Raw genomic sequence first — 23,229 nt, 5'->3', positions numbered from 1 at the left:
GTTAATGCTTGATTCCAATAATATTTTTCTTCATTTCTTTAATAAAATTAATTTATTTTTAATTTATTTGAGATTGATTTGACAGTTTGTAGATGTTCTAAGCAAAATTATAAATTGTCTTTGTGTATAGATGAAGCGGTTTGAATTTAACCTTAAAATTAAATTAAATAAAACATAATTTATTTAGTTAAAAGTAAAACTTTAAAAGTCTACTAAACTCCTTAAAAGTCCTTAGTCTAATCCTAATGCTAATCTAAGCTAAGGCTTACCGCTAAATTAAGCAAGTGCCTCCTCCTGTTTTCAAAAATTAGAAATAAATATTTCATGTGATTGAAAGTGAGCCGTGAATTTTATCTGATATATATATTATTATATTTAGTATTAATATTATTGAAAATGGCAGCCTGCTTACATGCATCTAAAGGTGAGTTGGACTTATCACTTAGATTAGTTAGATTAAGAGTATTTATATTTATTTCACATTGATTTCATTTCTACTTAAACTTGAGTTTCCAAAAAATCTAAATTAATAATTTAATTTTAATTTAAGCATAATTAAGACTAAAATGCTGTAATATACAAAGCTTCCTTAGGCTTAATTGAAACAATTTTTGTATTTTTATAATTTACTAATATTATATTTTTCATTTGATTAAATCCAGCACTCTTTCGTTTTGTTCTGTTGGCATTGAATTGCCTGTTGTCATTTGGATCATACTTCTGTTTTGATATGCCCAGCGTTCTTCAAACAAGATTCCAGGTTTATTTTCATTCATTTTAACTTTTTATAAAATACTATCTGTTATGTTATGTGTATAGTCAATAGTGTTTTTGCTACCTTGATTTTAGTTTTTATAATTTTTTTTTCCAGTTATTTTAACTTATTTTACCTTTATGACTAAATTGTTTTACATTCCTAACCAAGTGCAACTCTTCATCATTTGACCTCAACACGACGACCAACTTCACTAATGATTGTCTCGACATGTCCCCGGCCCAATACAATCTACTCTACATGATCTATGCATGGACGTGTGTTTCCTTCACTTACACTTCTATATCTTTTTTGTTTCTATTTTCATGGAAAAAATTTACTTTGAACAAATTTACGATCGATAATAACATTATTAATACAGTATTTCAATCTACCATTAGGAATGCAGTGATAGTGATAGGGGCTGGTTTCTTCATTGATAAAGTTGGCAATCAAGGTTTGCTTTTCCCCTTTTTTTGTTAAATTTTTTATTTTAAACAATTTTTCAAGTAATTTTTCGGGGATTTTAAATTTGATGGTTTGTTTTTTGTCTTTTTTCTTTTAATATTTGCATTTTGATAGCTATCAGTATCTAAATATGTTGATACAGGTTTTTGATATGATACGTCATGTGCATACATATTTGTAGAAGTATATATGTATTGATTTGTGTAGAGCATAATTGCATGTGCCCGCTGCTATCAAGAATCTTAAAACTGTATAATAATCATTCACTCATTAATTCAATCACACATACTTTTACTAATTTTTTTAATTCTTTATTCATTCACTCATTAATTCACCTGCACATTCATCCACTCATTCGTTCAGTCACTCAATCAGTCGCTCATTCATTCATCCACTCATTTATTCATTCATTTATCCACTCATTTATTCTTTCAATCAATTAATCACTTATTCATTTATTCCATCTGCAGTCGGAGCCCTGACATTTTCATTCCTATGCGTCCTGGGGTCTTCATTGTTTGCCCTGGGCACGCATTTGAGAGGGACAGCCGCCCTTCTACCTGTCATGTTACTGGGCAGGTTGTTGTTTGGGGCGGGCAATGGATCTCTTACAAGTTCGTAGGGGGGCATCAGTAATTTGGTTCTTATAAATGTGGGCTTGTATGTGCTAAATTCGATTATGGTCATCCTGTGCTCTTATAACTTTCCAATTTGACAAGGGAATAAAATTCCATTTCATCAAAAGAAGCATGTGTGTGCATGTGAATGTACGTGTGAAAGTAATGAACGTGTGTGAAATTGTTTTTTTTTCTAAAGTATGTGTACACAATAATGAAACAGTTGAGTGTACTTCAATAGCTAATACATATGTTGCTAGTACAGTACAAGTTACGTTGTATTAAAAAAGATGTGATAAATGATAATTTATAATAAAAAATAATAAATAAAGAAAAAAAATCACTAAAATATTTTAGTAACTTTGTAAGTATGCCACCATCCACACACACACACACACACATACATTTACCGTATCACCATCTCCAGTTGTGCAAACTCGTCTGTCTGCCTTCTGGTTCAAAGATAAAGAGCTTGCAATGGCATTCGGAGTGACCTTGGCATTCTCAAGGTTAGAATTGACGTGTGTGTGTGTTTACTTGTATATATATATGATTCTACTAGTTTGTGTATGTGTGTGTGTGTGTGTGTAAGTATGTGTATTGATGTGTGTGTGTACTTGTGCGCATATGATTCTAAATGTTGGTGTTTATGCGTGTGTGTGTGTGGTGTGCGTGTGTGTGTGTGTGTGGTGTGCGTGTGTTTGTATATCTTTATATTTATTTCAATGGATTTTGTAATGATTAATCATGACTGTTTTTATAAATAATTATAAATAAATATGTAAACTTATATGTGTTTTTTTTGGTGTTCATAGATATTCAGTCCATGTAGAAAGTTATGATGTTTTAATAATTTAAAAGAATTTAATATGTATTAATGAATGGATTGAGTGGGTGTTGTAATAGCGTGCTGAAATCTATTATAACATTCTTACAATACTAATGATGGTAATGTTCGTTGCTGGTTCCACTGGACCATACATGATTGCAGGCTGGGCAGTGTTCTCAACTTCCTGGTCACCGTTAGTTTTGCCGATCGATTTGGTCTTTCGTGGACTTTGTGGGGAGGTGCGTGAGCTGGATGTCAGGAAGATTGCACGATGGGATATTTATTTTTCAAACAAATTCACAGACGTTTTTGCACGTGACATACGAACGAACACACTTTTTAAAAAATTCAATAAGACATTATTATTTTTATAATCTACCGATATAAAACTTATGTTTAAAAAAAACCAACACAGATGTATACAAACCAACACAAATGTATACAAACAAACACAGATGTATACAAACAAACACAAATGTATACAAACCAACAGAGATGTATACAAACAAACACAAATGTATACAAACATAACTGTACAAACGCATCAGGAGCCATGTTGTGTTGCCTCGGACTTGTGGCAGCTATCCTGGTCGGAATCCTTGATAGGATCGGTCTCAAACAATTGGGAGTGGAGGAAACGAGCAATCAGAATGCTAAGAAGCTGGTCTGTGTAATAATTATTTAGTTAAATAATTAATTAATAATGATAATTAATTAATTATGATAGTACACGTAATTAATTCTCCATCCAGAAATTCACAGACATCAAGCACTTCAACTTGCTTTACTGGTTGATAGCTCTGAGCATCATGTTCTTCTACAATGGTGTCTTTCCTTTCGTGGCTGATGCGAGGTGATGATGGTGATGTGAAGAAGATTATGATTTCATGATAATTAGATGTTGATGCTGATATTAGTGGGTTAAGAAATGAAAATTTCTTGATTGATTGATTGGTTGGTTGGTTGATTGATCGATCGATCGATCGATTGATTGATTGATCATCAACTGCATAGCATCGTTGTAACCTCATTCAACCTCCATCCATCCCGCCACTCAGTAAGTTCATCCAAGACAAATATGGGTACAGCCAGAAAGATGCATCATATGTGTCGGGGGCGGTCTACTACCTTTCCATGGTCCTATCACCCTTCCTTGGATATGTTGTGGTCAGTTTTTGGTTTTTGTTAATATTTTTTTGCTTCGATTGTGTGTTAATGTGAATCAAATTGTCTATTCGATGGTAATGGCCGTCTCTAATGTTAGGTTTGAGAAACTAAATGAGAAAAAAAAACTTCGAGATTTTATTTAATTTGAATTAAACATTTTTTTCAAAAATAAGATGGTGCTATATTTGCTTGCATTGCACGCCGGCAAGTACGTAGCCTTCCATATTTTTTTGTTTTTGTCCGTAATTTCGAAATGGATTAGTAGGTTTTATGGAAATTTGATCTCTAGGACATCATAGGGAAGAGAGGGGTTTTAACTTTTGCCTGCGCCATCCTCACCACCCCCGTCTTCATCCTCCTGGCAGTCACTGATCTCTTCCCCATCATCCTCACCCTCTGGCTGGGTCTCACGTACTCCCTCGCTGCGGTTGGTTGGCTATTTTTTTAAAGCAGTTATGTGATTGGTCGTTTATTTGGGTGATTGGTCGTTTATTTGGATGGTGTAATAGGATTGGCGGTTGTGTTGTGGTCTTACAGATGTAGGTTTCTTGTTCTTCGGCTGTATCATTTCAGTACATATAGTTAATTCTAAAACATTGTAAAGTATTTATAATAAATGATTTTTTTATATACTTTAATGACTTGCATGATTTTTACAGCCAATTTTTAACAATTGTTAATACGCTAATTTGTCTTAATCATCGAAAAATTGTTCCATTGAATATTTTCAATCACAATATTATTACGCCAAAATAAATTTGTTCACAAGTTTGAACAATGAAACGAGAAAAAAAAATGTTTAAGATCTTATTCAAATTGAATTAAATTTATTTGTTGGCGGTTTAATTATTTGCCGCCTGCACTTACACGCAGGCGAGTATGTGGCCCTCTATTCCATTGGTTGTCATGCAGTCAGCCGTGGGCACAGCCATGGGACTTGTTACTTCAATTCAGATGATTGGTTCGTCTCATTTAACGAGAATGGCGATTGTTCACATTTTATAATTCGTATTACGTAGTATTCTTCGGCGTTAGATAGTAAATAATAAGTGATATTTTTAAATTTAAATACGCATTTGTTGAGTATCTCCCAGATAATTTATTACATTGAAATATTTCCATTTGGACATTTCTTTCTTTTTGTCATTGCTTGTAGCGATTCATCTAACCTTTTCATTCTCATGTATTTCCAATCATTTCATTGACAAAGGCATTGGACTGTCAAACATCATTGTGGGAGCCATCCTAGAAACGAAAGATCAAAACAAGTGATCGATCTTTTCACATATTCCTTTTGCTAGTTTATTCAAATTGCTGATAACGATGCTCTTTTGGTATATTTAATTTATTCAATAAAATACTTTACTACGAGTTAATTATTAATAATAAATCATTTATATCTTAAATCTTTCATAAGTTGATACATTTTCGGTAAATTTTTTCTAAAACCACTGCAATTTAACATACATAGGGATTGAACTTTTCCACTATTTCTATGTTCTTTTAAATAAAATTTGCTTAGACCTATCAGCTTCTACCGTTATATTCGTAAATTAATACAGACAGTTTGGTTTTAGGGATTGTTTTACTTAGAGATTTTACACCAACTTAGGCAATAAGTATGCAGTGTTGATTAATGGCTTGATGTTTTATTTTCCAACCAGGGAAGAGATCCTACTCAGATGGAAGTATGTCATGATCTTTCTTCTCGCCAACAACGTTCTCTGCATTCTTGTCTCTGTAGCCTTGAATGTCGTAGATAGAGCGAGAGTTAGTAAAGGTTTTAATATCTGTATTCACTCGTTTCATTATGTTGTCAAACTATCATTCGGAATTCTCGCTTTTTATCTTCGCCAGGATAAAGTACTGAACTTGAGTCGATCTCAGAAGAGGCAACTGATTGCCAGCAGCGATGATTCCTTTGATTCTCGAATTGGGAGATCACCATCGACTGATGACGACATCAGAGGAAATGATGTCATAATCGAAAATGGCGATAGAGAGGCCAATGAGAACGATCCTCTTCTAGGATGAAACATCATTTGTTGACGTCATGTTTTCGTTCAGTTTTAACTGAAATGGCATTTATTCAGCTAGTAGTAATTTCATTAGTCGTTGCTTGTATTCATGAGATGAATTCTAATTCCATAACCTCGAACATCTAACTAATTTTACTCTTTGCTTAGACAAACAAGTTGCATTTCATTAATATGTTGATTCACTAAGATTTTAGACGTCTTAGTCAGAAACAAATTAATCATTGGATTTATTAATTTTCACTATGCAATATTTTCGAGATTCACAATACATTCTGACAGTACGTTTCTTATTTATTTTGATGTCGCAAATAATATAGACATTCGTTCAGGTAGGTATGTGAAGCTAATTTTTCACACACTATTTATGTTCTTGTGCTTTCTTATTCAAGTTTGTTAAATCCTCGTCTACTAGTTTAGTTCTCACTGTGTTCGTTATTTATCTTATTATTTCCATGTATGGTTATTTTAGTTTATAGCAAATCAACTGTTACAAAACGCTTTGTTACCTCAATGTTACTATTATTTAAAACGGCAAGAGCCCTTATCTTATGCGTTCATGTATTTACTCTTCAGTATTGTCATTCATCATGCTTTTTGTCACTATTGCTTGTTTTATTTCATTTACAAACACCAAGACATTTGTATTGTTTGTAATTTGTATACATCCACTTACTGCGTCGTGAAAAACAAAACTTCGTCATTTACACTGAGAAAATAAATCTTCTTTGAATAGTTCTTAATGAATTGGTTTTATTTACGTACATCAGTTAGAAAATATCGCGATGTGGGACTAACTTTATGATTTTTTTTAAGTGTTGCCCCCCAGCTTTTAAATTTGAAAGATATTAAAGAATGACGTGAATCAATACTCAGCCAAAGACCATTTTAACATTTACAAAATCCATCGACTTACGAAGGAGAAAGGAGATTTTCCGTAACATTTTAATAAAATTATATCAAACTTATATATAATTTACTCAGACATCTTAACGTAAAAAGCGTAAATGCAGTAACTGGCTGAAAAAAGGAAAACCTGAATGAATTTGGTATGAGATTTTGTCGAATAAGTAGGTAAATAACGCAAAAAATATGGAACGCTTCACGAATTTGCGTGTCATCCTTGCGCAGGGGCCATGCTAATCTTCTCTGTATCGTTCCAATTTTAGTATATGTACAGCCGAAGCATGTACAGCACGCGCATGCAATCATTCTTTTATAAAGGCTATTAAGTTGCAGGATACAATTAAAGGTGTCGTTTAAACGTTTATATTTTTATACAATTTTACAAAAATACAAATAAACGTTGTAATGTAATTTAATAATATTATTTATATTAACTAAATAATTCTAGCCAAAATCTTAATGTTAACATTTAATTAAACAGAAATAAGTTTGTACACTAGTGAATAAATAAAAAATTGTCAATTGACAACTGTACACAAGACTTTAAAACACGATAAAAATACTCCCGAAATTCAGATAAAAATTTAATTTTAAACTTTTTACAAAGTCATATTGAACATTTTTTTTTCTGATCTATTTGAGTAGATTTCAAAAATTTATTTAATAACACCCACAATTCTGAAAAACCTCACCTATAAAACATGAATTATTAAAAAGATTTTTAGAAGATTTTTGAGAAAATAGTTAATAATTAAATAATTAAGCGGTAATTTACTGATGAAATGTGAATAATAAACTTTCTATGAACCTTATTTTTGCTCCCACAAACGAAGACCTGTTGATTTTTGTTCTTTTTTACATAGCCAAAATCGGCGGCGGTCCTCCAATAAAATTCATTGTTCTTTGCCAGTAAAATTCCTAAAAAAAATAGGTTTTTTTTATTACGTGAATAATTTAATTAGTGTTTAAGCTGGGTTATTAATATTTAATTTGTCGTAATTAAAATAAATTAGATAGATAAATTAATCAGTTTGATCGTAACATGTCTTAGTGGGAACCTAGACTAGAGAACGATATAAATTCGTTAATTGCATAGCAATACCCATACAGACATAAAAATATAGCTTATTATTTTAATTATCATTATAATTATAATAATAATAATTATTATTATTATAGTTTATGTATGATATTCCCGCCTCCAATGGATATTCCCGGTAGATTTTCTATCTTTCTCATGATCTCACTATAGAAATTGTACAGATCTGGAGAGAATACGAAGCCTTGCCTAACACCTTTCTTTATTTTATAATTTTTATTTTCGAAATAAAGATACACATCGCGTACGTTAATACGTGCTACTAAGAAACGCAGCACACGAGGCATGTGTATTCGAATCTGGTAACTGCAAACTGTGCGAGCCAAGCACATACATGAGGATCACGAACCAACAAGACATCAAGAAAAAAGAACCGACCGACTGACTTTAAAAAAACTTCTTAAATTAATTTCATTGAGATATCGAACTTTGTAACACACTTTTGACCGAATTAATTGATTCACACTAAAAAAATTTAATTATTTGCTATAGCGATAAAACTGCGTTACATGATTCCACAAAAAGATATCGATATGTATTCAGCTCTCGATTTTATTAAGGTGTGTTCTCAAATTATTTTGAGCTCTCTTTCTATCTCTCTCTCTTTCTATCTCTCTCTCTTTCTATCTCTCTCTCTCTATCTTTTTCTCTCTCTCTCTCTCTATCTTTCTATCTCTCTCTCTCTCTCTCTTTCTATCTCTCTCTCTCTTTCTATCTCTCTCTCTCTCTTTCTATCTCTCTCTCTTTTTCTATCTCTCTCTCTCTTTCTATCTCTCTCTCTCTCTCTTTCTATCTCTCTCTCTCTCTCTTTCTATCTCTCTCTCTCTCTTTCTCTCTCTCTCTCTCTCTCTCTCTCTCTCTCTCTCTTTCTATCTCTCTCGCACGATGATCATCATGATTCTATAAAAACATTGCGTTACTAATCATGATTTTACAAAAAGGTATCGATATGTATTCAGATAGAGCTAAAAGTAAGAAAGGTGTGGCCTCAAGTTATTTTGAACTCTCTCTCTCTCTCTCTACCTCTGTGCGGAAATTGAACTGCTCATACAGGTAGCAATAATAAACGCATATAACAAAAAAATATACATAAAGCATATACTTTAAAGTAGCAACAATTACTGTTATTTCAATGATAAATTTAATAAATAAACATAAAAAAATTAGATTATAAATTATATGTTTTCATAAAAAACTAAATATAGAATTACCAACCAGCCAATCAAAAAGCTTCGAAGGCGTTACTTACCGACGTTAATTAAGTCTGGCTAGCATTGTCGTCAAAACTGTATAGTAGTGTATTACATACATGAAATAAACTTTCTACTGATGTGAATGGTTGAAATGATGAGGATGTATGGCTGAAACGAGTATAAATAGGAGCTGAAAAAGCATTGAAACCAGATCAGGCACTTTTGCCTCGCATGCTCGCTTGAGACAGAAATGCCTGATCTCATATGGTATAGTGGTATATTTTTAGGTATATAGAGGTACATTGATGTATATAGAGGTATATTGATGTATATAGAGGTATATTGATGTATATAGAGGTATATTGAGGTTTATTGAGGTATATTGAGGTTTATTGAGGTATATTGAGGTTTATTGAGGTATATTGAGGTTTATTGAGGTATATTGAGGTTTATTGAGGTTTATTGAGGTATATCGAGGTATATTGAGGTATATCTTCGCTTTTTTCTTTTTGCGATTCTTTTGTGGTGGAGTATTGTACGGATCAAACATTCATCTGTTAACTATCTTATATATTAATTATTATTAAAGATTATTGCAATTTTTAATGTTACCTAATCTATATTAATTTTTATTTCTTTGCTTTTCTCTCGATCTTTCTTTTTTCTGAGTGCTTGTAAATGAGACGGTTCGAGATTCACGTTAAAATAAAGTTATTTTTTACGCCTGAATTGTGTTTGTTTTGTTTATTTTACTTCACAACAAGTAGTATTACAATTTCAATTACAATTATAATTACAACCTAACATTTACATCTCACGTTACAGTGCATTACAATCTAATACTAGACAGTTTTCAAAATTTAAAGTTTACAATTGTTTCGAAGTTATTAAAATCTAAAACAATAAGTTTAGAAGAAAGTAAATGTTCTAAGCCTATTCTACTCTATTCGATTCTATGTATATATGTTCGTAAATTTTCTAAAATCTAAATTTAAGCATTCTATAATAAGAAGCAACGTCTTTCTTTTCATTCAACCAAGGAGAACCGTTCGGTTAACTGTCACGAAAAATTATTTTTAATTATTTTTTAATTGATATGTTTATTCATACAAGCTCTTATAAAATAATTCACCATTTCTAAACAACGGGTAGTAACATTTAATAAAATCAATGAAGCATTTATGCCATTAATATTGTTCACTGTTTTATTGCAAAATATTGTTTACAATTTTGTTTTTTCCATTTCTTTTAACTTTTTTTACCACTGAAATTTAAAACAAACAATAAAAAACAAAAACGAACTTCCGTATACACTGTTTCGCCACGTTCCCCCACAAATTTCTCGTTGATTGCCGTCACATGGATAGCAACAAGTGGATGGTTCACCGAGTTGATATTTTCCGTATGTGTTGGAACAGTAACACTCTCTAGAAAACTAAAGTTTCGTTAAATCTAAGTGTTAATATTGTTCGTTGGCTAAATATTGTGTTTTAAGTATTGATATATTCGCGAACCCACACAATTTTTTTTCTAGAGTATGTCATATAGCAGGGGGATTTGGGCCTAACCCTAACTCTAAATCCTCCACAATGAATAACTTTTATCAAATTTATTCCCCACAACAAATTTTTCGCTAGGCCATTCTCATACTAGAAATTTTTTCATGACGGTAAAAGTTTGGATTGAAAAATTTCAAAAAACGAGAGATAACAGGATATGTTTTCAAAGATTATTTTGATTGGTTTATTCAATATAATTTAAATTATAGATGAAATTTTCAATAACGTATTTAAATCAACTCAACTTGTAGTGCAAAAAAGTTTTTGTCAATCGAACAAAAGTTTCTGCAGACTTCAATTGTCATACTGATACTGATACCTGTTGAAGCTTTAATTTCAAGATCTCTATCCTCCATATCGACGAAACATCCAATGTAATAGTGAGACACCTCTTCAAATAAAATTAATTTTTTATTAATTCACTTTTAGAATATTTGACATTTATACATTTTATTAGATTAAGAATAAAAATCATTTAAGTAATTCTGAAAATGTTTACTCTGCTCCGATCAGAAACTTTGTTACTTTGTTTGTACAGAAACTTGTTAGCTTTGTAACGTTGCATTCTCGCAATACATTTGGCTAACTAATAAAGCTAAAGCTATAAATAAAGCTCCTCCATCTTGTTAATTAATAAAGATTGGCCCATTTCAAATTTTATTTTGTGATTTTAGTAAATAAGCAAGGCAATTTCTTCTCAAAATTTTAAAAATTATGTTAAATAGTAAATAATATTATGGTAGATAGTAACCAAAATACTGTGTTCCATTAAACATTGTATTCTGTAATGAACATATATATATATATACTATAGATATAGAATAATAAAATAGATATAATCATAAAGATATAGTAATAGAGATAAAGCATGTATATATATATATATATATATATATATATATATAGAGAGAGAGAGAGAGAGAGAGAGAGAGAGAAAATAAAATATGTTCAACAAATTTATTTAACGAGAATCAACTGAAAAAATCTATCAGACATTTTATTTTCTAATATTTATTTTTAGTATCTGATAAATTTCAAAGATAGCAAACTAAATATCACTAATTTGTAACATTTATTATACAAGGAACATATTATTCGAGTTGAATATTTAACAAACAAACCTTATAGAAGACTTTTTTTACGTTATTAATTGGAGCCACCAAGACGACTGATCTGTTTATATAAACCTGGCACACCCCTTCATCAAGGAGGTAGTTGCAACCGACGCAAAATTGTATTGAGAAGCAGGCTGTCACACATTCCAGATGAGATTTGAAACCTGGCATCTCATAATCCGGATTATTTATCGAGTACGTTGCATTCTTTGAAACACTTTCCACGACTATGAACTTTGTGGTAGCTGTTGAACTGAGCCAGATATTTAAGAAAATAAACATTAATGAAAGTTTATCCATTTCGAAATTTTGACAACTTTCTGGTTTCGTCATCTTCTTTTATTTACATGTCTATATGTACATCATAGTCAGAAGATATGAAAACAAATTTATGTTAAAACATTACGGCAAAAGCAAGACTACAATTGAGTTATTTCACAATGCATAATTACTATTGATTCTCCTCCATTGTACAGTAGCAATGAATACGAGTACGAAACTACGTTTTTTGCCGAGTAAATGCTCTATTCTCTACAACATGGGGTGATGTTTTTGTGAAAGTTTTTTCTAATTGTTTACCAAAATTTTTGCTACCAACGTTTTTGTCTACACAATAATAGAGTTATTTCTGTATATCAGGGACGGCAAGTTTAAGCATGATGTCGCTTTCGTGTTATGACTACTTAGCTGATGATTCCAATGTCGTTGTGTGAGTTACGAGACGATTTAATATTTTTAACATCAGACTGTTATTATATTAATACTAATGATTCAATGGAATGTTCAAAGAATGTTCATAAAAACAAACAACTTGCATGAGGTAGGTATGTTTCGTAAGAAGCAATGCTCTGGTCTTTTTTTATTGTCAAATATTCACATAACAAAAATATGTATAATGGTTAAATAATGGTTTCTTCAGAAGAAACATTTTAAGTTAGATTAGTTCAATTTAATCATCTATAACATTCAGAGGCGTAGCCAAGGGATAGCTTCAGGGTTGAAGCTCGTCACTAAAGTCATTTTTGTTAGGGTTAAAGTTTGACAAAATTCCGCGTAAATTAAGAATTTTGGTTTCATATTGTTGCAGCCCATCAATGTCAATGTCTTGCCAAATTTGAATAAAATATATGAAAATCTTGCAAAAAATAAATGTGAAATAAGCATTGAACAACATTTTCTCTGAAGATGGAAGTTAGATCTTTAGATCATACATTTTTAAAGTTGTCAAACTAGATGGTGAAATTAAATGATCAAGAGTGATTTTATTAGTTTAATAAAATCATTAATGTTTTATTTTAAGTTTTATACATCGAGATATGTTAAATAACTTGTATCTCAACGGTTTTACATGGGTTTTACCCATGGAATTTTATACCGTTTTTTTATTATTTTAATACTAAAATATTTAAAATTGGTTTATTATTTAAAATTATTAAATGGTCATATCCATGCATTAAGAGCACTTGAGATCCATATTTGTAGAATTAGTACCTATACCACCATACAATTATATACTAAGCTCATGCAGAAGAAAATTTTGGGAAAACTTTTAAAAAGTTAAGCGCCTCATCATAATTAAGAACGAAACAAGATTAATAAAATTATAAATTTCACATTTTTTTACAAATTATCGTTGTAATTTCTGAAAAAGAAAGTTTGTATCGCCTGTCGAAACATCGCCATTTCTTTTAAGAAAGTTCACTCCGATAGATTAATTAATCTTCACGGCTCTAATTAAAAGAAACTTTTTTCTCACTAACTAACTTCGCCGTAGAAGTAGAAACAATTTCGCGTGAAAATGTCAACAGCGGCCAGACGGAGGCTTATGAGAGATTTCAAAAGGTTCCCCCACGTGCCAATTACTTTTACTTACTTACTATTTATTGTAATTTGTTTGACATTTTTAAATTGGCCTTCGTTGTGTCTGCTTTGTTTACATTCGTTTGAAAGTTCATATTTTAAATTTCAAAAGAGTCTTCTCTCCATCTTGTACCTTACTGTGGTCTTTATACTATACTTGATTTGATTATGGCTGAGTGTATAACTATATCTACTAATATAAGTATAGTATATATATTTACTTACGGCAGTTTTTTATTTTGTAGTTTACCTTCTCAAAAACAGACATTGTTTATTTTTATTCATTTTAAAATTAAACTTTAAATTTTTAAAATTATGTAAATTGTAAATTTAATTAAAAATGATAAAGGTTTGAAAATTTAGTTTATTTTAGTATTTAGTAGTATAGTTAAGTGGGAAGTTACCAAAAAATTTCACAAATCAGCCATCTATTAGAATGCTCTAATAAACACTAAATAACCAGTCAATAGAAAAGTGTCTATTCCACATTGATTTTGCATGCTCATTACACATAGAGTTATTAAGCTTAATGATCAAAGACTTATTTAAATTTAAATAATTTTTTATAGGTTATTTTATAAATCATTGCCATTCTCAATAGAGAAAACATGAGTTTAATAGTAATAATTAGTTAGTACTTTATGTCTAATGTTGTCTATAGAATGATATGGATCTGAATTTATTTATGGCATTCAGTAATCATTAAAATTAGAAACCTTTTAGAGATAATGATAGTTTGTTAGATTGAGCCGAGCATTTGATAGGATAGGATATGTATTACATTTAACTTTGTTAAATTCCAAAAAATAATTTTTCAAAAATAAATTTTGTTGTAATAAAATGCTAGATTGCAAGAAGACCCACCAGCTGGTGTCAGTGGAGCTCCGACTGAGAAGAATATCATGTTATGGAATGCTGTCATTTTTGGGTCTGTAAATTTTTTCTTTCCATTTACAAGTTTTTGTACCCAATGGTATTGCAAATTTAAATGGAAAGAGACATCTGCCTATCACATGCAGTCATGCAGTGTGTATGGTACATTGAAGTTTGTGTGTGTGTGTATTTGTTTGTGTGTTTGTTTGTGTGTGTATTGTACACAAACATCCATATAAATACACTAGTATTTTGTGTGAAACATGTGAGCAATTTTGTGTGTTGTGTTGATATTTCTGAAAAATACTATAAAAAGAATTGTTAAAAATTGTAAAAAATTCTACTGAACCCATGATAGCCCACACGATACCCCGTTTGAAGATGGTACCTTCAAACTGACCATGGAATTCACTGAAGAGTACCCTAACCGACCACCCACTGTTCGATTCGTTTCCAAAATGTTCCATCCTAATGGTCTTTTTTTTTAACAAATTTTTTTTATTTTATATATATATATATATTATTTACATTTATATAGCACCAGTTATAACTCAGAATTCACATTGACACAATATATATATATATATATATATATATATATATATATATATATATATATATATATCTTTGTTTCATTATTTTCAATGTAGAAATCATCATTGATTGAATAATTCAAGTAGATAATTAATTAACTCTCATAAATCGGTTGGAAACAGTCTATGCTGATGGCAGCATATGTCTAGACATACTGCAAAACAGATGGAGTCCGACATACGATGTTTCGGCCATTCTCACATCTATACAGGTCTGTTTTCTGCCATGTCTTTGGCGCTTGAATATCTTCTGTGTTTACCGTTTGTTCGTACGTGTCTGTTTGTTTGTTTCTTCATTTGTTTGTTTTAAATAAATGAATGAATGAATGAATGAATAGATTAATGAATTAGTTAATGAGTTAATTAATCAATCCTTACTCAGTCTCTGCTGCACGATCCGAATCCAAACAGCCCGGCGAACAACGAGGCAGCCCAGTTGTACAGAGAGAACAGGAGGGAGTACGAGAAGAAGGTTTCTGCTACGGTGCAAGCCAGCTGGAATGACGACGACGACGATTAGAGGGGACTTCGTAGGGGGTTGGGGATGGCGATGGTGTGATCTGATGGGGATGTGATATGATGAAAATATGGATAGGATGTTTGTGAGGTGTAGAAGGTTATAGATAATGTGATACGGTGGGATGTGTGATATGCTATGTTGTGGTGCTAGTTGTGTAATGTTGTTGCACGAGAATGATGATTGGTTGGAAGAGTAAATGACATTGTGGAATGATGCGGAGTGATAAAAGATGATGATTGTATGGTGATGAAATGTTGGTGTTGTTTTAATAAGGTTGCTGATTGAACATAATAAAAATGATGAACGTTTGGTGATAATTGTGATTATAATGATGTGAATGATTGTGTAGTTTCATTGTCGCTGATACATCAAGGGTGGTGATGACCGCGAGAAGGAGAAGAAAGATTTTGTTTTGGGTGGTTCACTTATATTATTTTTTTTTTTTAAATTTTCTTTACATTTACATTTACAAATGGTCTGAAATAATTTCTTTGTTGTTTATTCATTTCCAAAAGCTTTATTATTAGCATTGTTACTTATCTATATTCAAGTTGTTATCAGTTGTCAATATTATTATTATTATTATTATTATTATTATTATGGATTTTTTTGTTATTGTTTTTTTTATGTATTATTATTTTTATTATTATGGATTTTTTTGTTATTCTTGTTTTTTTATGTATTGTTATTATTATTGTTGTTGTTGTCATTATTTTGAATAATTAATATTATTTTCTGGTGAAATATACAAACTTTTTTGTTTTACTAGAACTCTGAGAAACTTGGTTTTGCAGTAGTTCTGTTGGCGTTGTTGCATCGTGATGGTGATGATGATATGGTGATGATGATAATATGATGACTACTATACTGAAAGTGATAACGATGGCTGTGGTGGTGGTGATAAGGAAAATGAGAATGCCAATGATAGTGAAGCTGAAGCTGATGATGACCATTTATGATGTCTGGATGGTATGGCCAAGATGATGATGATGACTGACTATAAAATTGTAGATGATGTTGATGACGATGAAGATGACAGTGCTGATGATGAAGTTATATTATAATGTTGATGATGGTGATCGGTGACGGAAAGAACGATAATAAAGGAATTTTGAATGATTGAGAGGAAGAGAGGGAAAGAGAGAGAGAGAGAGAGAGAGAGAGATTAATAATTAATAATTGAAAACATCAATTGAACAATATTGGACAAATCCTATTATTATTCAACTTAGCATTAAATTAAACTTGTTTTTACGGACATCCTTAAATAAATTACATTAATTTAATTTATTTAAAAGGATGTTTTATTATTATTCTCATCATTATTAAATTAGATTGAACGTTATTTAATATAGTTGACGTGTGTGTTGTGTGCTTCCTTGTTTTGATAAACTTGTCCCTACATTAATAACTGGTTCATTAGAAGTTTGTGTGTGTGTGTGTATGTGAGAGAGAAAGAGTGAATGTGTGTATCTGTGTAATGTACATTTAAACATTCATACAAATACCAATATTTCTTTCGTGTGAAACATACAAATTTATAACTTTAAATAAATTTATGTATATCTCGAGTCTCATACCACTAGCATGCGGTATGGGAATTTAATATGAATGTCTTTGAAGGAACATTTAGTTGAGTAACAGAATGGGGTGTTATTTGGCTTCTTGATATACTGTTGTTTAATATTTCATCTCATACAGAAGCCTGTGGTTATATTAGTTATGGCTGTTTTTAGATTTTATCTGATTTTCGGTCCGTCTATTAAAACTGTTGACCTATATTCATAGGTCAAGGTATACGTCTAGATCTCTAAATAGAAGTTTCGGTTTGACATGTAATTGAAGTCTAAGATTTTTTGGTTTCCTACTTACAAGAAAATGGACATATCATTTAGTTTTTGTCTAAGAACAAGGACTCAGTTTATTAGTGAGTAGCGGGTATATACTAGCACGTGTGTGTGTGTGCGTGTGTGTGTGTGGTATTTTTTCGGAGCTTTTTATCTTCGGTGACAAATTACTCTGAACGTTTGTTCTTTAATTTAATCAATATCTTATGGAATAAATTGGTGATGTGTGGTGTGGTTGAACAGCAAATTAATCTTATATACAATAATCATTATACAATAAGTCAACATTTATTTCATTATGTGTTTGGTTAATTATGCTAATAATAATAATATTTTTCATTGGTTAATTACAATAATATGGATGGCCGATTGCATGATATTCCTCTCCGTCTGGAGTTACCACTCACCAACGCAGTGATTACATTTATTATTATTTAATGGTGAATACGTTTTCTTCTGATTGAATTTTTCTATATTTTATTTTTATCTTATTGGTAAAACTTTAAGTAATAATAGATTGATATATATATATATATATATATATATATATATATATATATATATATATATATATATATATGTTTGCGTCGTGAATTTGTTGTACAAAACATTTGAACAAACTGATTGACTGACTGTACAATATTTGAAGATTTTTCATTCAGTGTAAAAATAAATATATCCCACAAAAAACGTATTCTTTCTTGTTTTTTTTTCTGTGCTTTTTCGTCTCGCTTTTGTTGGCGTTGTAGGCAGGGTGCTGGAGTCTGAGATTTTGGCCCGGAGTTGGATTTTTTTGAGGACCCAGAGTCGGATATTTTTGAAGGAAAGTTTTATTAATTTTTTTAGATTATATTAGAGTGTCTTTTAAAGTATTTTTTATTTACTAGTGATAATAAGGTGAAATTATGATGTTAAATTTGAAAAATTATTTCTGGGAGTCGGAACCTGAAGTCGAGAGTCGGATTTTTTTGAGGGACCGGAGTCGAAGTCAAATATTTTTCATCCGACTCTGACACCGGTTGTATATAAATATAGAACGTTTCTTTATCCGTGTAACAGGCTGTTTTCGGATGAACTAAAGCTAAAGTAGATAAAAGTCCGAAAAAGCTAAAGCTGATGAAATGTGGAGTGAAAATAGTTTTTGATCGATTAGAAAAATTAATGGTCGGCGATTAAGCTCGGTCGGTCAGGAATGTCATATCTCTTGCGCGGTTTTCAAGATTTCTAGCAATTAAAAAAGTTACTCTCTAGTGTAAAACATATAATTAAAATTCGCTTCAAATTTTGAGCGCATTTCGTTAACGTGTAAATTATTTTCGAAAAAGAATTCCACAACGCGGGTAAGTTGTGCCTTACGTACTCCTGAGACGATCATCCGACTATGCAATGATGGAAAGAAACTGAAAATTTTCACTAGTGTTTCTCAAAACTAAACTGAATATTTTTAAACAAAGCATGAAACCAGTTGCAACATCTTACTATCTGAATGATGTTCTTTCTGTAAAGCGTGTTCTAAGAAACGTGATGGTTTGTTTTATAAAAGTTTTGTTATTTCAACCAAACATTTCTTATTTTTATCGTGTGCCTCATTGTGGAAAGTATTGTCAGAATAATGATACATCAACGTTTACAATCAATATAGAGAATAATGCATGTGACGTGACGTTGTGAATCTATCAACGCTTTATTTCTACCTTTGGCGTTGCCAGCAAACTAACTCGTGATGATCGATATAATTTTTCATATGCATAATGAACAAAACCTGCTCCCAAAAACGTTGAATTCGTTTTTATTCTAACATTTACTCACGAGCGATTTCAAATTACTTCAACTCTTCAGTATCGTCAGTAGTACAAGTAAAACACTTTTTTTTACATACATGCTACTATTAATGTTAGTTTGAGATTTAGGAAAAAAAATCTTCATAAAGAACGTATGCATGTGCAGCTAATGTTATTTAGATCTGTCAGATAGCAAAATGCAGGTTTCATGCCGAAGTTGATCAGGTGACCAGGTCATACTCGCAAAGAACACAATAAGGTGTGCTGCATTCTTGATCATCCCAACCGATGTAACCCGTGATGATGGTCACCAAACAGTTGTTGACACCATTGTTGGGCGCACTCGGTTCTCCGACATGCCATCCATTCACTCTCACTAGTTTAGAAATACCTATTGTATATTGGATACTTTTCTTGAAAAACTTTCAAACTCAATTTTTTATACGTTCGGGAACTGATTTTCTTTTTATTTCTTTAAAAAATCTTCTAACTAACGTGTGAACGATGAGGACTAATAACTTATAACCAAAAACAAAGTTAAAAAATTTTAACAAATCTTTAAAATACTAATTTTAAAAAATCTTTTTGGTTTTGAGTGGATAAACTTATAATATTCATAAAAAATAAACAAATTTTAAACAAAGAAAAAAAAACAAAAATTTAATATGGATTTTTCATAGACTTACCTGGATAAGGAACCCAATAGAAAGGTGTCTTCACACCGCCTGCGTAGGTCTGAAAGCCACTAGTGTAGTATGTGAACCAATTTGACCAGTACGAGCCAGGACACTTTTGATAATCTTTCAAAATTGGTTTTGTTATAGAACTGTTAATAAAAATGTCGATAGTTTCACAATCAATCTTTTCAAAGATGATTATTGATAGGAAATTACAAAAAATAATTCTACGTTTGGAAATAATTCTCAACTGAAGAATTAGGTTTGATAGCACTGTTCACTAGAAGCTTTTACATAGTGATAATTAAAAAAAATTGTTTGTATACCCAATCCACAATCTTAATGCCTCAAAAGAGACTTTCTACCACTATACAGTGACTTGATTTGCATACCAAATTATCTTGAAGTTTATTAACTGCTGTAAATTATATAAAAAAAGAAATTATTTTGACGGATTACAACTGTCAAATTATTGAGAAGGAGAATACGCAATCTTTTTAAGAGTAGGTTGAACAATGCCATATTATTCATATGTGGAAAAATAAATTTGAAAGTAAAGACGTGGCTGGGAGACAGCTGACTGTTAATGATACAAACCCATTGTCGTGGAGTTAACGTATTGGACTGCTATGACGTTCTCGACATCATCCTCGATGCTGATTGGATGGGAGGATGAGATGTTGTTGCATGACGCTCTCCCGTCGTACCAGTCCAGATGCTGGTACTTCATCTTGTAGCACTTGTGGTACTCCAAGACGTAGTCGAAGTTGTCCGGACAATCTGAACGGTACGTAAATTAAAAAATTAAAAATAGGTAGCGGTTGGTTATCCTCTTTAAATATTTATTAACGTATTATCAAAATTATTGTTCCAAATTATGCAAAATAGAATCATTTCTTTAAAAAAGGTAAAAGTTATTAGTTTATTTTTTCGTAAGTCTCATGTTATAAAAATTCTCAAATATATTTGAACACTAATGACTTGAGCAACAATTGATAAATATTAAATAAAAATTTGAATGATAACGTAAAATTCGTTGCATCGCCACACCTGTCACCAACCGTGGGTGACGTAACTTCTACAGCCAGCAGTAGCGAACGATTGAACAGCAGTTACGTTATAACGGACGTTAGCTTTGGGTATGCATGTACATAACCCAGATGAATCCACGAAATTGATTCCTCTCAACTCATTTTTTGCCTTCGCCTTTGATTTCATCAAATTTCATTTCTTAATTTATGAAAAGTGATTTTGAAAACGTTCAACTGACAAATTGACTTTTACAGTAATTTTTTTTTTGAAATAATTAAAAGTTAACCATGCATTTGTATAGACATCCAGCAAGACCTCGTGCGTGAAACTTAATTGCAATCGACATTTGATCATCGAAGCAGACAGGAGTGGAGCGGTTTTTAGCAGCCAGCAAACTGTACGTACGTAGGAACTTTGTTTGGCTTGTATACAGAATTCCGTTGCTCATTTGTATCAGGATTATGTTGATCAACGATATTTTCAATAAAAAAACGTATTTTAAATTTCTTTTCAAGTTAATCATGATACTTTTATAAAAATAAATCAACAAAATATCTTTTTATTTCGATGCCACCGTTTACAAGATACATTCCCATACTTTTATGGCAGCGTCAAACAGGTTGGTGCCTCTGTTCATGTCACTTGCATTCATTTCGGTGCTACTCTATACTCAGACAGCGTTTACATATGGCATAGATATATCGTGCATGATACGTATATTCGTTATTGCGTGCTATATATTTAGTTTCATTTCAATTTGTTAATACATAAATGTATTAATACACAAATAAATAAATTTTTTTACAAAAGTTGGAATTTTTTCCCCAGCATTTAACTATTCGCGAGTCATGAACTATGACATGCAATGTTTGCCATGCATTGGTTCAAATGGGATGTTGGATGCGTTTTGTTGATACCTCCTAAAACTAATTGAAAAAATATTTTCATTATTTTATATTAATTAAAATTTTTTCAAATAACAAACTCGAAACTTTTCTGACTGTAATTATTGAACTTGGATGAGTGTAAATTGTTCCAACATGCAAAATTTTTGTCAAATGACATTTGATTGAATTCTTCGAAATAGTACAAAATATCGTCACAAAATTCTCAAAACCTCCTTAAGACTCACAATTCAACGCTACCTCCACTCTACATCTCAACAGAGACATCCTCACGAAAGTAACATCATTCAAACATTGGCAACGACAGAAATAATTGAAAATACTAATGTTTAAAAAACAAATTCTATCTATTGTTAAACGCTTCGTTAAGTGCTCCATTAATGATTGCATTGAAAGGAGAATCGATAGAGTCCTCTACTTCTGAGTGAGGTGTAGTGTTGTTGAACGTTTGCTAATGTTTCTTGCAATTTGAATTACACTAAACAATATAATTATTATATATCAATATAATAATGATTACTAAAAATATATGTATGTGCGCGCGTGGTATATGTGTGTGCTGTGTGTGTATGCATGTGTGTGTGTGTGTGGTATGTGTGTGTGGTATATATATATTCTATAAATTCTACCGAATGTTTGGCGTTAATATGTTTGTAGTTCGTTTAGTTGATTTGGCAAGTCTTGAACTACCTTCTTTTTAACTATATATATATAGTTAAAAAGAAGATTTATAGAATATATATATTCTATAAATTCTACCGAATGTTTGGCGTTAACATGTTTGTAGTTCAAACTACAAACACAAACATATTGTAGTTCGTTTTTTCGATTTTTCTCACTAAAGTTTTTTGGTGAACGTTTAATTTATTAAAACTCAAAATAAAATTTTATTTTGAATATAATTAAAAATTTGATTGCTATCCTTGAATGTAGTTGCTCTCTTTCTCTTTCTCTCTCTCTCTCTTACAATTTTTCTCAATTTTTTCTACCTTTATATATATTTTTACATCATAAATATGTAATCCTGAAATCAATCCCATAGTCATCTTCATCACCATAATCGTCATCAACATTCCTATAATATCATTGTATATGGAGAAATAGGAAAAAAGGAGAAGAGAAAAATAGAAAAAAGGAGAGGAAGAAAGAGAGACAGAGAGAAAAAGAGAAAAGAGAGAGAGAGTAACTATATTATTCAAGGATAGCAGCAGTCACATTTTTAGTCGTTTGAAAACCATTCAAATTATTTGGCTAAAAACTCTAACTGCCAGACATACAATGTATGTATGAATAAAATATAATAATATAATTTTTTTCTTCCTAAATCAAGGTAATTTTTTATCTTAAAGATCTTTCCTCTACACCGGTACATGTGCTAACTATTGGTATTTGATAATT

The 23,229-nt window shown here is 31.1% G+C and overlaps 3 protein-coding genes across 3 annotated transcripts; 2 read left to right on the top strand and 1 right to left on the bottom strand.

Annotated features, from left to right (window-relative positions):
* Positions 1-6,610, top strand: HELRODRAFT_193538 (hypothetical protein). The gene is given in 17 exon segments (XM_009028172.1): positions 1-168; positions 236-268; positions 288-424; positions 663-760; positions 926-1,032; positions 1,156-1,211; positions 1,693-1,836; positions 2,267-2,348; positions 2,831-2,907; positions 3,217-3,332; positions 3,421-3,521; positions 3,727-3,835; positions 4,125-4,262; positions 4,709-4,796; positions 5,046-5,103; positions 5,500-5,605; positions 5,693-6,610. 15 exon segments carry the CDS (start codon positions 397-399, stop codon positions 5,867-5,869), a joined length of 1,485 nt encoding a protein of 494 aa, XP_009026420.1. The 5' UTR covers positions 1-168; positions 236-268; positions 288-396; the 3' UTR covers positions 5,870-6,610.
* Positions 6,611-13,346: 6,736 nt separating this feature from the next.
* On the top strand, positions 13,347-16,312 carry HELRODRAFT_185973 (hypothetical protein). Its single transcript, XM_009028171.1, is given in 7 exon segments — positions 13,347-13,585; positions 14,451-14,531; positions 14,835-14,950; positions 15,193-15,281; positions 15,452-16,026; positions 16,050-16,182; positions 16,193-16,312. 5 exon segments carry the CDS (start codon positions 13,542-13,544, stop codon positions 15,587-15,589), a joined length of 468 nt encoding a protein of 155 aa, XP_009026419.1. The 5' UTR covers positions 13,347-13,541; the 3' UTR covers positions 15,590-16,026; positions 16,050-16,182; positions 16,193-16,312.
* Positions 16,313-19,438: 3,126 nt separating this feature from the next.
* HELRODRAFT_179329 (hypothetical protein) lies at positions 19,439-21,578 on the bottom strand (the record flags this gene model as incomplete). Its single annotated transcript, XM_009028170.1, has 5 exons — positions 19,439-19,608; positions 19,904-20,017; positions 20,492-20,674; positions 20,956-21,100; positions 21,525-21,578. The coding sequence occupies 5 exons, from the start codon at positions 21,576-21,578 to the stop codon at positions 19,439-19,441; spliced, it is 666 nt and encodes a 221-aa protein (XP_009026418.1).
* Between the last annotated feature and the right edge of the window lie 1,651 nt (positions 21,579-23,229).

This window comes from Helobdella robusta (assembly GCF_000326865.2).
Source record: "Helobdella robusta unplaced genomic scaffold HELROscaffold_53, whole genome shotgun sequence".
NCBI lineage: Eukaryota > Metazoa > Annelida > Clitellata > Rhynchobdellida > Glossiphoniidae > Helobdella > Helobdella robusta.
This window is presented reverse-complemented; position numbering and strand designations above follow the sequence as displayed.